Source organism: Hippocampus zosterae, chromosome 14 (genome assembly GCF_025434085.1).
Source record: "Hippocampus zosterae strain Florida chromosome 14, ASM2543408v3, whole genome shotgun sequence".
NCBI classification, from domain to species: domain Eukaryota; kingdom Metazoa; phylum Chordata; class Actinopteri; order Syngnathiformes; family Syngnathidae; genus Hippocampus; species Hippocampus zosterae.
This window is the reverse complement of record NC_067464.1, coordinates 2,872,213-2,887,182: the sequence shown is the minus strand read 5'-3', so window position 1 is coordinate 2,887,182 and position 14,970 is coordinate 2,872,213. Positions and strand designations below refer to the sequence as shown.

At 45.7% G+C, this 14,970-nt stretch overlaps 2 protein-coding genes and 1 long non-coding RNA gene across 3 annotated transcripts; 1 reads left to right on the top strand and 2 right to left on the bottom strand.

Annotated features, from left to right (window-relative positions):
* Nucleotides 1-142: 142 nt before the first annotated feature.
* On the bottom strand, nt 143-3,676 carry LOC127614341 (tumor necrosis factor ligand superfamily member 10-like). The gene is made up of 6 exons (XM_052085615.1): nt 3,528-3,676; nt 2,273-2,401; nt 1,727-1,772; nt 1,546-1,647; nt 1,073-1,335; nt 143-969 (listed from the first exon to the last, which is right to left on the bottom strand). Exons 1-6 carry the CDS (start codon nt 3,642-3,644, stop codon nt 760-762), a joined length of 867 nt encoding a protein of 288 aa, XP_051941575.1. The 5' UTR covers nt 3,645-3,676; the 3' UTR covers nt 143-759.
* On the top strand, nt 2,315-4,639 carry LOC127614359 (uncharacterized). The gene is made up of 3 exons (XR_007966482.1): nt 2,315-2,464; nt 3,537-3,753; nt 4,535-4,639. It is a non-coding gene; the product is annotated as an uncharacterized LOC127614359 (long non-coding RNA).
* A 1,237-nt stretch (nt 4,640-5,876) lies between these two features.
* nceh1a (neutral cholesterol ester hydrolase 1a) lies at nt 5,877-11,426 on the bottom strand. Its single transcript, XM_052085585.1, has 6 exons — nt 11,232-11,426; nt 9,395-9,638; nt 8,490-8,559; nt 8,246-8,417; nt 7,712-8,030; nt 5,877-7,074 (listed from the first exon to the last, which is right to left on the bottom strand). Exons 1-6 carry the CDS (start codon nt 11,370-11,372, stop codon nt 6,779-6,781), a joined length of 1,242 nt encoding a protein of 413 aa, XP_051941545.1. The 5' UTR covers nt 11,373-11,426; the 3' UTR covers nt 5,877-6,778.
* Between the last annotated feature and the right edge of the window lie 3,544 nt (nt 11,427-14,970).

Genomic DNA, 14,970 nt, shown 5'->3' with positions numbered 1-14,970 from the left:
ACTTTTCAAGCACCGTTTTCCAGGGAGAAAAAATGTGATCGTCATGAAAAAAAATCTGAAAAATTAGTCATCACTGTCAATTTAATTAATGAATACAACTCTCCATCTCTGATGTGATCATAGAAAAATCAATCCACTAAAGTTACCTATAATTGATTGTAATTTATTCATCATCAAAAAAACTAAAGTGCTTCAACATGCTTCAGTGTTGCCTCAAATTTCAGCTTTCTGGTGTTGGCATCCATTTTATCGTCTGTTAAGATTCTTTTGTTAGCTTGCAAAGCTACCTCCAAAGTTAGATGTAAAAGAAAATGCGAACACTTAATAGAAAAAAAAGTTTCCCGCTTACAATTAATGATGGCCGTATGTTGTGACATTTACTGTCGCCATTTCGTGTTGCGGTGGCCGAAGCGTAAATAACATTTTTACTCGCAACCATTTTTTTTTGCAATCGCCCAAGTGACAGCTTGTATCCTGAAAAAAATCGAAAGTTGTGGCATGCGTAAATTAAGATACCACTTTTACGTTTGCATGTATTAGCATTAGCTCGTGCCCTGCTCGCCATCATGCTAGTGGACGCAGTGCAGCAGTTCCATTTTCCACCAGCGGGGGGAGTCCTTACGGCCGATTCGCTTACGAGCACATTTTTAGCACAGCGTCTGTTAATTGCACACGTGAATGGCTCGTTTTCTGGCGGTGTGACTTGAGAAAGTCAATCCCGGATGGAGGCTGAGGGTTCCCGAAGTCCAGAGTGTGAGTCTAGCCCACCAGGAAGGTCCCAAAGTAGGTGGCCCTGCCATCCGCCTCCACGGCGCTGGCGTTGCTGACGGTGACGAAGAGGCGGTCGTCGGGCTGCAAGAAGGCCGTGCCGGCCTGGTTGAGGGAGAACATTCCGGGCTCTCGGCCGCGCGGCCAGCAGGCGCTCCGCGAAGACTTCATGAGCAGGATGGGAACCGTGTAGGAGCTCATCTACGAAAACAACGCTTTTTCGTTTTATCGCTTTTTTCTAACTTTATTTCACCCGAAACAAAAAAATAAAAAAAGATTCATAATCAAATGACATGGTTCTGACCTTTTTATAAATATACTGGACGAGCTGAGCCGCTTCCTGCTCCTGATCGTGCTCCGGGTCGTGATCGGAGTCGTCCTCCTGGTCCCTGCTCCAAGTGGAGGAGAGCCTAAAGTACGTCTGCGCGTAGATGTAGTAGAGGCCGGCCCGAGGCACCAGCAGCTCTCCTCCTCTCAGCTCCACGTTGCGCAAGAAGGACTCCCCTCGGCTTCCTTCCCAGGCCGTGACGCGCTCGCCCAGGTAACCTCTGCGCCTCGTCGCGCCATCTGCACGGTGAGGACGTTTGAAAGCTAAAAATTATTACTTGTTTCAAGAAAACTGTATCATAAATCTGATATTCTTGATTGTTTTTATATATACACATATATATAGTATTAATAAAATAGTTCCGCAAGGCACCTTGAAAAAAAAAGATCGCATATTAAATCACGACCGCACACTCGGGAACACTTTCAACGGATGAGACCTTTGCCTACCTTGTGGTGGCGAGGAAGACGAAGAAGTGGCAGCCACGTGGCCCGCCACGTCGGGATGGACGTGACCGTCGGGAAGGAAAGGGTGGACGCTTGTCAGTGTATCTGGCAACCCATACAGTCGCACTATTTTACCGAGTTGGAAACTTAGAAGAATCTTTGGAAACTCCTGAGTCGTGCTTACTTGTCACGCTGGAATTGATCTCCTTCTCTAATCTCGCAGCCATTGCCTGGAAGCAACACCACAATCAATCTAAGAACGAAAGGCTAAAAATCATTTTTAAAAAATCTACAAAGTAAAATGATCTCCAATCGGAAACAGGTGTGGCAGGTAGAAGGGCGCCATGGCCACATGGGGGCAGTATCATACACCTTCGGATTCGGATGAATCGGTTATTTGATAACTGTGACTTGCCACCTTGATTGGCAGGGAAAATCTCAAACATCCATTGCCCCCATTGATGTACCCCCAAAAAATGTCGAAATGACTTATCGCCACAATTTAACAGGAAATTGAATATTTTAGTTTGAAGCAGCCATTTTGGGGCAAACTCTAGAACTCAAAAAATAGAAACATATGACCCTTGTTCCGAGCTTCATCACTTGACACAAAATTGGTTATAAACAGACACACAAACAAAGTCTCAAGGACCCATGCCCGAAAATGAACAGGGAATCCTTCCTTCGTGGTTCGAACCCCCCCAGCCCCAATGATGAATTCTTTTGAAACCTTCTCAATGCGGTTGCGGAGTTGTTGCACGACTTGCCAGCAGGGGTCACTCTTGATCTGGTTGGACGGGAAATCGAGATTGGCGTCGGTCAAGCACGCTGTGCTCCCTCCTGAGAAACTGCCCTGCATCTGGCGACATGAACGTAAACCTTCATCATCAAATCTCAGCGGTCGTTCAGCTCATCTCAAAAGGTGAAAACCACAAAGGAAACTTTCTCTGTTTAATGCTTAATTGATCTATCTATCTATCTAGATATCTAGCTAGCTAGATAGATAGCTAGCTAGATATCTATCTAGCTAGCTATCTAGCTAGATATCTTTCTATCCTGCTATCTAGCTATCTATCTATCTATCTATCTATCTATCCATTTATTTAATTATTTAAGCTTGTTCATGGAGAAAGACGCCATGCGGTCGTTTGCATAGTCAGTTAAGTCGGTTTTAGCCAAGGGTCATTTGAGCTGAATTGGTTTCGGGGTATAAGTGAAAACTGTGCGCGGGGTTCCCGAGCGGCTTCTTCTTTCCCAACATTCCAGATTCCAGACAGCAAATAAACCTTCTGACATTTTCGCACATGACCCGACCACTATTTGACTATTTCACAGACCTACAAAGAACCACAAGACAAAGAAACTTTTGTGATAGTTGATGGACTTGATTGTAACAGACACCTGAACCTTCCCGACATTAATTGATGTTATAGACGATTGGAAAATTAAGTAAAAATGTTCCACAACAAATTCCCAACACATCGACTTTTACAACTACTGCAAGTCACTCTGACTGTAAGCTGCAGTCATATTCATCTTTTTTTTTGCAGAAGATAAAGAATGTATGCCTCCGAGTATTGCTATCGTGTCTGTCTACATGTGTTGATGCACCGTTTAGTGTATATGTGTGTGTGTGTGTGTGCGTATATATATCTGTATATATAGAATATTATTATATATATCTCCCTGGGCCCACATGGGTTTTCTCCGGGTACTCCGGTTTCCTCCCACATTCCGAAAACATGCATGGCAGGCTGATTGAAGGCAGTGCGCAACGCTACGCAAAACATCCAGTCCTATTTCCTCCTACTGTGGGCTTCAATGCGGCAAGTCTTTGCCAGCTGTCTGCTTTATATGAAATGCTCACATTCCTGCTGGATGAGGTGCAAACTTTGACGCCGCTTTTAATTTGTTCCACGCCGAGCAAACTCTTTAATGGTCCTACCACGTGACTGAGTGTTCCGCAAGAGAAAAGTTACCCTTACCGTGTGGAGGACCCTGTTGAAGAAGACCACGCTGAGCACCAGGGTGAGGGTCTGCACCACCACGGCGGCCAGCGCCAGCAGCCAGAAGCACTGCGGGGAACCCCAGGAAGCGCTCATGTCGATGTCTCACCACCAAAGAGGAAAATGAGGAGGAGGGGGAAAAGAGAGAAGAGCATAGAAAAGGCGGAGGAGGAAGGGGAGTGTTGGGGGGCTTGCCTGCCCTATTGTGAGTCAGGCCCACTTTATTGCCCTTTTTTAAAAGTGCACAAAAGCAAATCGTTCACACGTTGATCCTGAAATGCGTTGTGCTTCCTGTACAGTAGGTGGCAGTATGCACCAAAGAGGTGTTAACCACCAAAACATTAAAAGAAGAAGAAGAAAATGTTTGCCCTTTGCAGTATTATAATTCAATGTTGAATTGTCAGTATATTTTCCAGAAATACTAAAAATAGCATGTCAATAAAAAAAATGTGCATCTACTTGCTATCAAATACGATGCGATACAAGAAAAAAGTATTTAAATTATTTTTACTTGGAGCTTTTTTTTTTTTTCGCTGAGAAAGTATTTGTGGAAATATCCCCCAAAATGTACAAGTATTTATTTTTAGCCAGATCGGGTGTTTTACATTCAAGATTTTATGAAATATTTTCAAATACTTCATTTTCTTCTTCTCACCACCACATTTGTAGTTTATTTGACCACTCAAGTAAATAAATCCAAATAAACTATGAAAAAATATAAAAAATATACTATAAAAAATACAAAGTACTAATAAAATCTTATGCATTGTCAGTATGAGATTTTACGAACATTTTTTTTATGTCGGCCCAACACATTAAAAAAAATGTTAGCTGCAGACCTATAAAATGGTGTCACCTTTTTTTTTTTTTTTTTTTTTTACTGATCAGCAGAAGCTCAAACAATTAAAATGTCCTTTTTTTTTCAGCGGAGTGAAATTGTGAGTCTGTTATATAATTATTGTCACGGTTTCCATACCAAACCCGAGGTGCTTCCAGTCCAGCGAGGGCAGTACATCAACAACCTTCATCATCATCATCATCATCATCATCATGAAAAACGGGCTTCCTCTTATTGTTGCAGTGATCTCCGACTTCTTAATATCACGGAAGCATTTGAACAGGGGTGTGTAGACTTTTCATATCCGCTGGATGTGAAATTGGAGCCAGACGTTAAGGGCCTCAACGTGACTGAGTGAGTCACTTCCGAGGTCTGTCGGGAGGGAAGGAGGTGATAAACAAGTAACGTTTCCCCTCGGGGAGGGAAGTCGACACCCTGAGAGAGCCCCACAAACACACACACGCACACACACACTTGTGGGAGCGAGTCAGGACGTGTCTTGCATCGTCGAAAACATCACAAAGAATGAAGAATATGAACCCCTTAATAGAAGTGGCTAACATTCCGGATTTGGATACGCGGCACCTGTGGGATGAGCAGTTTTTGTCAGTCAGCAGTGACGCAAGTGACTGCGGTCAAGTCGGCGCCAAATTAAAGTCTTGTCGTGTTCGTTTAATTCAACCATTTTTCTCGAAAAGAGTTTCATTGAATGTATTATTGATCATTTTAATTAATTAAACTTACGAAACAATTACTGGATTAACTCGTGAATGACTCCCTAAAATGTTACATTTACAAAAATACGCATTTGACATCTATCACACTTTGATATTTAGGATACATAATTCAAATAAAAGGCATACCAATTTTAATATTTATTGTTAGTAGGAGCAATTTTTTCGTTTTTTTTAATTGATATTCTGATTTGCCAATTTTTCAGCAATGCAGGTGATTGTCCCTTTCAACCAATCGGTCGCTACTCGCTACATTCTGACGTCTTCTGGCTTTTAAAAATGAAAAATATGAGAAGTACATAGCAAGTTTGACGTTTGCCAGTGATGGGGAACTTAAAACGATGGCGGTGGTCACAATTCTTCATCGGCATGAGTTGAGGGCTACGTAGGACCGCCCACTTCCGTAACAGACAAAAATGTCATTTTAAATGAGGACAAAATGCGGGTATATACATACCTGTCAACTCATACGATTTAGCCACAGTTCGTACGGATTTTGTAGTGAATCTTACGTATATGGTCGCATCGCACAAATCATACGGATTCTGAACATTTCCGTTATTTTTATTTTTCCTCCTAACGGCTAGTTCCGTTTGCTTTTGCCCAGAATGGTGCTAGTCTACTCGAATGCTTTCATTTCCGGTAACTTTCCAGTAAATCCCGTGTATTATGGAGATCTACAATAAATATCATTGAAAATTTTGTGGGGGGGTGGGGGGGTTCTTTGTCTAAAAAAAAACAATGTACAGACTATTACATGTATTTCAATGCTCAAAATGTATATACAGAAGATGATCTCCACAACTACAAATGCCTTGAAAGAAACAAAACAACCACGTCTAGTACTGAATAATATGATTCACGTTTCCATTTATTTAATCGGGAAAGCTGTTAAAACACAAATTTCTGTACATTTACAAATTGTAGAGGAAACACTCTTACATCGCAGCTTCCCGGTTCGTCGTCTCGCGGACTGGCCCAAAGTCAACTTTGAGGGGTGTCGGGGGGGGGGGGGGGGGGATTTGTCTGTCTGCGTGCGTGTTATTAATATAACAAAAAATGTGTTTATGTATAATGCTATCCAAGAATCATTTCGGTTTTACGTTCACCCCCCCCAAAAAACAAAACGATATTAAAAATAAAATAAAAAAGTAGGCCAACTTTAACCTGCATCACCGGAAGTTGTTAGCGGCTAGCACTCAGCTAGCGATCAGAGCTGTTGAGATGGATCACGATTTATTTATTTTTTGTTCGTTTATTCTCATTCCAAGAGTGTTTGATCAGCAATGCACCGATGGCATTGTCAAAGAAAGGGAATCCGAAGCACCAGAAGAAAATTTTTCAAACTGCAGAAGTTCTAATTTGGGCACCTTAGACGCCCCAAAAGTCCGTCCCCACCTCCCCGGTGTCGAGTCTCCCACTAAGGTAGGCAGTGATTTCCTTTCTCCAAACTCGATTTTGTCTTGCATCTCGTTTATTTTTTTCCGTGAGCGTGTGGGTGCAGGTGCGATAAATCGACGTCGATCGCGGGAGTGTAAGGCGCTGAATAGGAGATCTTCGGTCAACTTTGAGTGACGGCCATTGCTCTGTCTCGCTGTCAATCCATCCCTCCGACTGCTCCCTGACTCGACTTTTTATTTGGATTCGCGTCAAGTCCCTTACAAGTTGTCGCGTAGCCACTGGACGTAGGCCGCGAAGGCCCTCACCCCGACGTCAAACTTGAAGGGCCACGTGGTGAGGCTGAAGCAGGCGTGGAATCCGTCCGGGTAGTTCTCGGCCGTGACCGCCACACCGGCGTCACTCAAGCGGCGAGCGTACATCAAGCCGTCGTCTCTCAGCACGTCGTACTCGCAGGTCATGACGTAAGCCCGGGGGCACTTGGCCAGGACCTCGGCTTCGGCCAGGAGGGGTGCCGCGCGCACGTCCAGCAGACCGGGAATCTCATCCGGGATTCCTGCGCGGGTTCACAAGTCAAAAATGGCAATGTCAGAATATTTATGATGTTGCTTTTGTTTTCATTTTATTTTAAGACTGTTTTTTTGTTACTGACATTATGTATTGTGAAGCGCGTTGCAACTTCCAAAGTATTAAGGAATTATGTTTAAGTGACACATCTTGACTGTATCACGTCTTTGTTTCTTGAGGGGAGGAGCTTAGCCCGGGTCGTTAGCGGAAGTTTGCGAAAGTCACGAGATGTTTTTTTTTTTTTTTTGCCCTGCTGACACAAAATCATCATGCGAATTGATGAGTTACTTAAAACAAATTAAAGCGTTTTGGGTGCATAGTTTGGTATATTTACAGTTAAAACTGGTGATTCTCAAAGTGGTACTTGGGCTCCCTCTTGTGGTTGGCGCGCATATATATGTATATATATGCGGTATATGTCAAGATTCAAGTACAACTTTATTGTCAAATGTGCTATACATACAGCACAGATGAAATTTCTTCCCTCTCACAACATACAACAAGATTTTATATATACAGTAATATATAATATATATATAGCTATAAGGAGCAGCTGAATTGATGATCTGTGTCTCAAAGCACCATTGTATGTGTATTGAGATTTGAATGTATATCGGTTTGCATACTTTGCATTTTACGGTGCTCCTCGTCACGTACTGCCAAGTAGTCCTTGCAGTACTTCGGTTGAAGGAGGGTGGTCCAGTCCACGCGAGCCTTCGGCTCCGGCGCAACCTCGGAGCTGTGTCGGTTGGCGAGGAAGTGCGGTTTAAGGGAGAGGTCGGCCCCCAGGTACTGCAGCCAAAACTGGACCATGGCCGGACGGCTGAGGAGGACCATGTCCCGGTTCTGCTGATAGGATGGCGTGTTGAAATCCAGAGCTTGAAGGGCCGGGTAGATCAAAGCCTGCACGCTGAATTTCACCCTCATGCTGTCATCTACGGCAATCTGGAAAAAAAAAAAAATGAAAGTCCCTGGAACAGTTCACCCGGGAGGCCACCAGGGGGCATTTTAATCAGATGCCCGAGCCACCTCATCTGGCTCCTCCTAATGCGTAGGAGCTATCATGTCAAACAAAAATGTCCTCCTGATCTTGTGAAATTCAGCCACTGTTTGAATATCAAAGCCTCGGTTGGAGGTCGTTTCGCCGTCGGTGCGCCTACTTGTTGGGCCAGCGCCGCCGCCAAGTTCCCCCCGGCGCTGTCCCCCGACACGGCCACGCGTTGCGGGTCCACGCCGTGCTCGGCCAGCACCTCCGAGGACAGGAAGTGCTTGGCGGCCGCGAGGCAGTCCAGGAATGGCGTCGGGAAGCGGCTCTCGGGATACAGACGATAACTTGGCACGGGGTAAGAAGATGCACCGGTTTAAAAAAAAAAAGGCGGGAGGGGGGGTTGCTGAAAGACTTACTCAACAGAAACCACGACCATGTCAAGATCTTGGGACATTTTGCGGCAGGCTCGATCGTACGCGCCGTCCTCTGGTGAACGACACGAAAACCGACATTTTGTTCATCAATTCCATAATTACAATTGCATTAAATACTAGAAGTCAATTTTTAAAGTTTTCTTTAAAAAAAAAAAAAGCAAAACAAAATGTACTGAAAACAAACAAACATTTTGACATTCTTTCCATTTAAACATTAGCATGTTAGCTTTCTGGCAATTTTCTTTTTGGGCCCGGTAGTCCAGTGGTTAGCACGTCGGCTTCACAGTGCAGAGGTACCGGGTTCGATTCCAGCTCCGGCCTCCCTGTGTGGAGTTTGCATGTTCTCCCCGGGCCTGCGTGGGTTTTCTCCGGGTGCTCCGGTTTCCTCCCACATTCCAAATACATGCGTGGCAGGCTGATTGGACGCTCTAAAAATTGTCCCTAGGTGTGAGTGCGAATGGTTGTTCGTCTCTGTGTGCCCTGCGATTGGCTGGCAACCGATTCAGGGTGTCCCCCGCCTACTGCCCGAAGACAGCTGGGATAGGCTCCAGCACCCCCCGCGACCCTAGTGAGGATCAAGCGGCTCGGAAGATGAATGAATGAATGAATGAACTTGATCTCTGTTAAATATGAAAGAAATTGAAAAACAATGAAAACAAAATTTAATGCCGTTTTTTTCCCCAACCACTTAAACCCCCCCCCAAAAAACCATTCAGCCACCCAAAAAAAGTCAACATTTCAATATAAATCCTATTTCTGTCAACAAAAATAGTACAAAGATTTCAACAGCTACAACATGAATGTAACCCCACCCCCCACCCCAACTCCACAAATCATTTTCTCTGTAAAATTAAGAAAGTGCCCAGAAAGTAGGAGGCGGGACTCACTGGCACTGCCGTAGGCCCAGCCTCCTCCATGGATGTAGAGCAGCCCCCTCCTGAGGCGACCCTCAGCTGACGTCAGGGGCCGGTAAACGCGAACGGGGACGCCGCCGAAAGCCTCGTCGCTAACCGCCAAGTTGCCTGCGCCCGTCTTGCCCGTCAACTTCTCCGCGATGCCCTTCAGACCCTTGGAACTCTTTTGCGCGGGCTTGACGTAGTGCCCCAAGCCCATTCGCTCCATCACATACGCCTGAGGGGGGCAGCAAAGAGAAAAACAACCCTCCCAAATGATCTCACCGGATCTCGCCGGCGAGTGTATACGCAACAGCAGGCCGAAGCTCGTCGGTAAGCGTGTGTCGAACAACTAGGGGGGGGGGGGATTTGTCAGACGAGTGCGAGTGATCTGGCTGGTTCGGCCGTCTCTTTGTTCCGCTCGTCATCTCGCTGGCAAGTGTGTGCGCGACAGCGAGCGGAGGCTCTGTGGCAAGTGCGCCCATTTGGCCGTTTGACGCTTCGTGTCACTCGGCGAGATCAACCACTCGCCAGTCAGGGTTTCCGTGACGACAGGCTGGATCTCGCCGGTAAGGGTGAGCATTCATTTGTCTCGCTCTCGCCAGCAAGTGTACGCCTAGCAGCCGCGTCTACACCACGTCTATCCTTTTTCACACCACTTAGTGGCTTGCCTCTCTCTCGTCATCTCGATGGCAAGTGCGCGCGCCCCAACAACGTTTAGCTATCTCCATTTTGGCCTCATTTAGCAGGCCGGCTTTCCTCTTCTCGCTGGCAAGTGTGTGCGCAACAGCGAGCGGAGGCTCAGTGGCAAGTGCGCCCATTTGGCCGTTTGACGCTTCGTGTCACTCGGCGAGCTCAGCCACTTGCCAGTCAGGGTTTCCGTGACGACAGGCTGGATCTCGCCGGTAAGGGTGAGCATTAATTTGTCTCGCTCTCGCCAGCAAGTGTACGCCTAGCAGCCGCGTCTACACCACGTCTATCCTTTTTCACACCACTTAGTGGCTTGCCTCTCTCTCGTCATCTCGATGGCAAGTGCGCGCGCCCCAACAACGTTTAGCTATCTCCATTTTGGCCTCATTTAGCAGGCCGGCTTTCCTCTTCTCGCCGGCAAGTGTACGCGTCGCCAGCGATTGCGCGCCTTCCGGACGTAATTTCGCCACGTTGTCTTTTCACGTCGGCCTCTTATGATCTCACCAGCAAGTGTATGCCCAAAAGCTCGCCGGGCTAGCTCTCTTGGCCACTTGCCAGCAAGTGTATGCGTAGCAGGAGTCTGGATCGGGTGTGTCCTGCTTTGTACCACTCCCCACTCGAGACAAGAAAAGCCCGCCATGCTTCACCTTGTTGTCTTTTTTGCAGGAAAGGCTTTCTGTGTGCTGCTATTGTAGCCTGTGTGTCACGATTGTAGCCTTTCACCTCCAAAGCGTGTGGCGCAATGAGGAGCAAAGGTGAACATGAAGACATTTTCCTCCCGACTGACTTTTTAAGGACGCGAACCAGGCGGGACTTCTTCTTCTGTGTTTGCAAAACGCTACTTTAAATGGCTTAAACAGCGTTCAACAGAAAATATTTTGCATTTGCAAAAAAAAAATGTGTTGATCGCAATTGCTTGTCATGGAGAAAAGATTAAATGTATATGCGGGACAATAAAAAGGGAATCTTGAGACTGATACATTTAAATTGACCAACTTGAACTCTATGGAGCCTTTACTTGAAGTATTCAAACAATAGGAAGACACAATTTGAACTAGATTAATGATCAAATTCAGAATAATTTTAATCCCCGAAGCGGAAAAAAAATATGTACACATGACCCTCACCCTCTCTCACTCACCAGGCCGATTACAAATTTGAGGAGGTCGTCCAGCAGCCGAAGCTTCCACTGCTGCCGAATAGCGGCGGGCAGCGGTTTGCACAAGCAGTAGCGGAGAGGCACAGCCAGGCAGGCGACGATGACCGCCGTCAGCAGCCACATTTCGGCTCAGCTTCGCGGTGTGTTGCCCCAGTGCAAAAGGTGTGGAAGTTGAAGCAAGACCACGGACCAGTTGAAAAGGAAAGGAGCGTGGCGTCCGTGAATGTGACAGAAAAGGGAGGAGTGGCCAAACAAGTTTCAAGATTTTCGCAGTGAACATAAATAATGACTCCAAAAAAACAACTTGAAAACATGTCCAAATGAAATATAATAACGGCAAAAGGTTAGAAGTAAGCTGATTGTTTTGTAGTTTGAAGCTCGTTTGACAACTTTCATTCTACGTTTTTTTTTTTTTAATACGCTGCTGGTCTTAGAAGGACATCCCAGGTGAGGAAACATCCGGGACATTCAGTGATTTAATGAGTTGTAGTGAACTATTGTCGCCACAAGAGGGCGAAACACAACTGTTGATTGACGGATGATTAGCTCGTTCATGTGAATTGTTGTCACAAGAAAAACTGCAACATTGTAGCAGTACTTTTACATATTTTGGAATTTTATTTATTCATTAAAACACCAAATTTGAACATTTATAGACACACACAACCTTTTCAAGGCAAGTTAGAATTTTTTTATTTTATTTTTTTAAAGATTTTGGGTTGTTTTATTGCAGCTTTGGTTCCGTTAATGTTTCATTGCAATTTGGGATACATGATTTACAATACATTTAAGCATATTCAAACAATGTATATTATTGTGGTTGCAGTTTACAGCATTGTGGAATTGTGCTGCAAGTCTTTGCGTCGACCGGACTGGCTGATCAAATGTTTTCTTACAACGATGCCAACTATAATCAGGGGTAATAAAGCGAGTGCCGCTCTTGCCGCTCCCTTCCCACGGGTTCACTCCAGTTCTGTCTCCCTCGTGGTTTCCCTTGTGAGAACATAAACAGCGACGACGAGGACCTGACCCCTGCCCCTGCCACGGACGGATTTTCCAAAACAAGCTCCAACGAGACCGCCCGGCCGACCGTGTCAGAATTAACCTTTGGGGCTCCCGCGGAAGGTGCACTTGAAAAGTTAGATACGGAAGGCTGTAATAAAGTCGGCTAAAAAAGGAATCTAAAGTGAGGGCGGTTGGACTTTGACTTTTGGCCGCGTAGCGATGCCAAACAGACGCCACTCTGGGTGCTAAGTTATATTTCATGACCTCCCTCTTTGGCCTACAGCAGGAGAACTTCAACTCCACTCATGACGTGTCTTTTGCAAGCTAAAAAAAAAAAAAAACATCCTGCATATTCAGTGATTTCAGCCTTGGTCTCCTTCATGTTTGCATTTAAATTTTATTCAAGTCTTCCCACAGAACATGACGAAAATGCCGAGGGTTAAACTTGCCACTTTATTCTTTGGTTGAAAGTGACAGATGACAAATTTAAAGACATCTGCTTCCAATTGGGGCGCATGTGGGCCAAATCCAAAAACAGTTCATCAATTTTGTATCGATTGGATTAAAAAAAAAAACAACAACAAAAAAAATCTCAAAACTTTCCACGCGGTGTGAGTCACCAATGTGATCTCATTTAAAAAGAAAAAAAAAAGTTATAAATGTAAAAAAAACACATTGGCCCGTCCCAGCATGACGTGCAATTAGCCCCCCTGCCCAATTTTATGTATTTATTTTTAAAAGGCATTTCAAGAAAATCTGCTTCCTTGTGCATTTCGAGTGGCATGGATCCGATTCAGCTTCTGGCAGAACACGTGAAACAACCGACCTGCGAAAACCCACACAAGCATGCGAAGAACATAACTGCTGTCACTCGAACGAGGCAGAGTAAGTGGCGCCTCAATGATCCGTTGTATTGAGTTGTGAAGGCTTCAGATGCAGCGCTAAGACAAATTCTCACCTAAATTGTGGGAGGGGGGGGGGTTCAGAGGTCATCAGTCGGACAGCGCCAACTAGGAGTGCATGCCTCAGCCCTGACCTTTGACCTGGTGATGGAGGTCACGGAGAAGACGCAACATATGACCTCACACTTCACTGCAGCCCCCCCCCCCCCCCCTCCCACCCCCATCTCCACTCCTGTGAGTTTTTCACTTTCCCAAATCGGATCCTGATGTTTGGTAAACCCTCCCCATCTCCGCATCCGTTTGGCGAGGCTTTCAAGCTGGACGTGGCCTCCCCCCGTGGGCCCTCAGCTGCTGCGTAGACACCACGACACGAGGCAGCTGTTTCAGCGACACTACTGTAAGCTAACATGTGGCGGGTTACCTCCAGGGTGCACTCAAAAGTGTTTGGCATTTATCAGCACTTAAGATGGCCGTTTGGGGTTTCGCTGAAGAAATTTGTAGCTGGCGTCGGGGGCGGGGGGTGGGGGGGGGGGAGGTGATGTTTGAGCTGCAAAGGGGGAGTCAGGGAAAGAGCTTGTACACTCAAAGGCATCAGCACACAAATGTCGTCGTCATAACAATATGTACAATGAAAGCACCAGATAAGATAAGATAAGATAAGATATCCTTTATTCGTCCCACACTGGGGAAATTTACAGCCTCCAGCAGCAAGAATGTATGTAGAAAGAAGAAAGATGGGTATTGCTGGTAAGTTTCGAGGGTGGCTTGGATTCTATTTGTCAGACAAACGTTTGAGACCCGCGTGATGCTGTCGTGTGGTGCTCCACAAGGTTCAATTTTGGGGCCCCTGCTTTTTTTGATGATATTTGCTGCCCTTGCGTTCCATCTTGAGAGCAAGCATGGTATTTCTTTTACTGCAACGCGTATGATAGTCAAGATTAATGTCCCGCTGAGCAAAAAGGACACTTTCTAATTAATTTGTCCTTTTTGGAGGGAAATCAATGCCTGCGGGGAACTGAATTTCTTGAATTGCAATAAAAACAGAAATTGTGGTGTTGTGGTCCCAGTAGCTCTTGTACAACCTGGTCTGTTGACTTGGGCATCTGGCGCCTTATTGAAAGCAAGCATGAAATTGGGTTTTAAACTGGACAGCGATTTCAATTGAATTGATTAATTGGTGTTCTCATTAAAGCCATCTTTTTTATTTTTATTTTAGGCAGCTGTCTTAGGTAAAGCCTCTCTTTTCATAACATAATTTAGAAACAGGGCGGCCCGGTAGTCCAGTGGTTAGCACGTCGGCTTCACAGTGCAGAGGTACCGGGTTCGATTCCAGGTCCGGCCTCCTTGTGTGGAGTTTGCATGTTCTCCCCGGGCCTGCGTGGCTTTTCTCCGGGTGCTCCGGTTTCCTCCCATATTCCAAAAATATGCATGGCAGGCTGATTGAACACTCTAAATTGTCCCTAGTTGTGAGTGAGAGCGTGGATGGTTGTTCGTCTCTGTGTGCCCTGTGATTGGCTGGCAACCGATTCAGGGTGTCCCCCGCCTACTGCCCGAAGACAGCTGGGATAGGCTCCAGCACCCCCCGCGACCCTAGTGAGGATCAAGCGGCTTGGAAGATGAATGAATGAATTTAGAAACAGTAATCCATGGTAATCCTTTATTTTGGAGTCAGGCAGTCCTCCCTCAAGCATCTCCAGTTGGTCCAAAATGCTGCTCCTCGCCTACTAAATGGAGCTTGTATGACGAAGCGCATAACTCTAAATCTGGCCTGCCTTCAGTGGCTCCCTGTAGATTTTAGAATTCGGGTTTATAAT

Excerpts from the sequence above, each read along its gene's own strand:
- LOC127614341 (XM_052085615.1), bottom strand. The coding sequence starts at position 3,644 with ATGAGCGCTTCCTGGGGTTCCCCGCAGTGCTTCTGGCTGCTGGCGCTG. Across the intron at positions 1,773-2,272 it reads TCCGCAACCGCATTGAGAAG|GCAATGGCTGCGAGATTAGA; the intron begins GTTTCAAAAGAA and ends TGTTGCTTCCAG. Across the intron at positions 970-1,072 it reads TCCAGTATATTTATAAAAAG|ATGAGCTCCTACACGGTTCC; the intron begins GTCAGAACCATG and ends TTGTTTTCGTAG.
- nceh1a (XM_052085585.1), bottom strand. The coding sequence starts at position 11,372 with ATGTGGCTGCTGACGGCGGTCATCGTCGCCTGCCTGGCTGTGCCTCTC. Across the intron at positions 8,418-8,489 it reads ATGGTCGTGGTTTCTGTTGA|TTATCGTCTGTATCCCGAGA; the intron begins GTAAGTCTTTCA and ends CCCCGTGCCAAG. Across the intron at positions 7,075-7,711 it reads GGAGCACCGTAAAATGCAAA|GAATCCCGGATGAGATTCCC; the intron begins GTATGCAAACCG and ends GAACCCGCGCAG.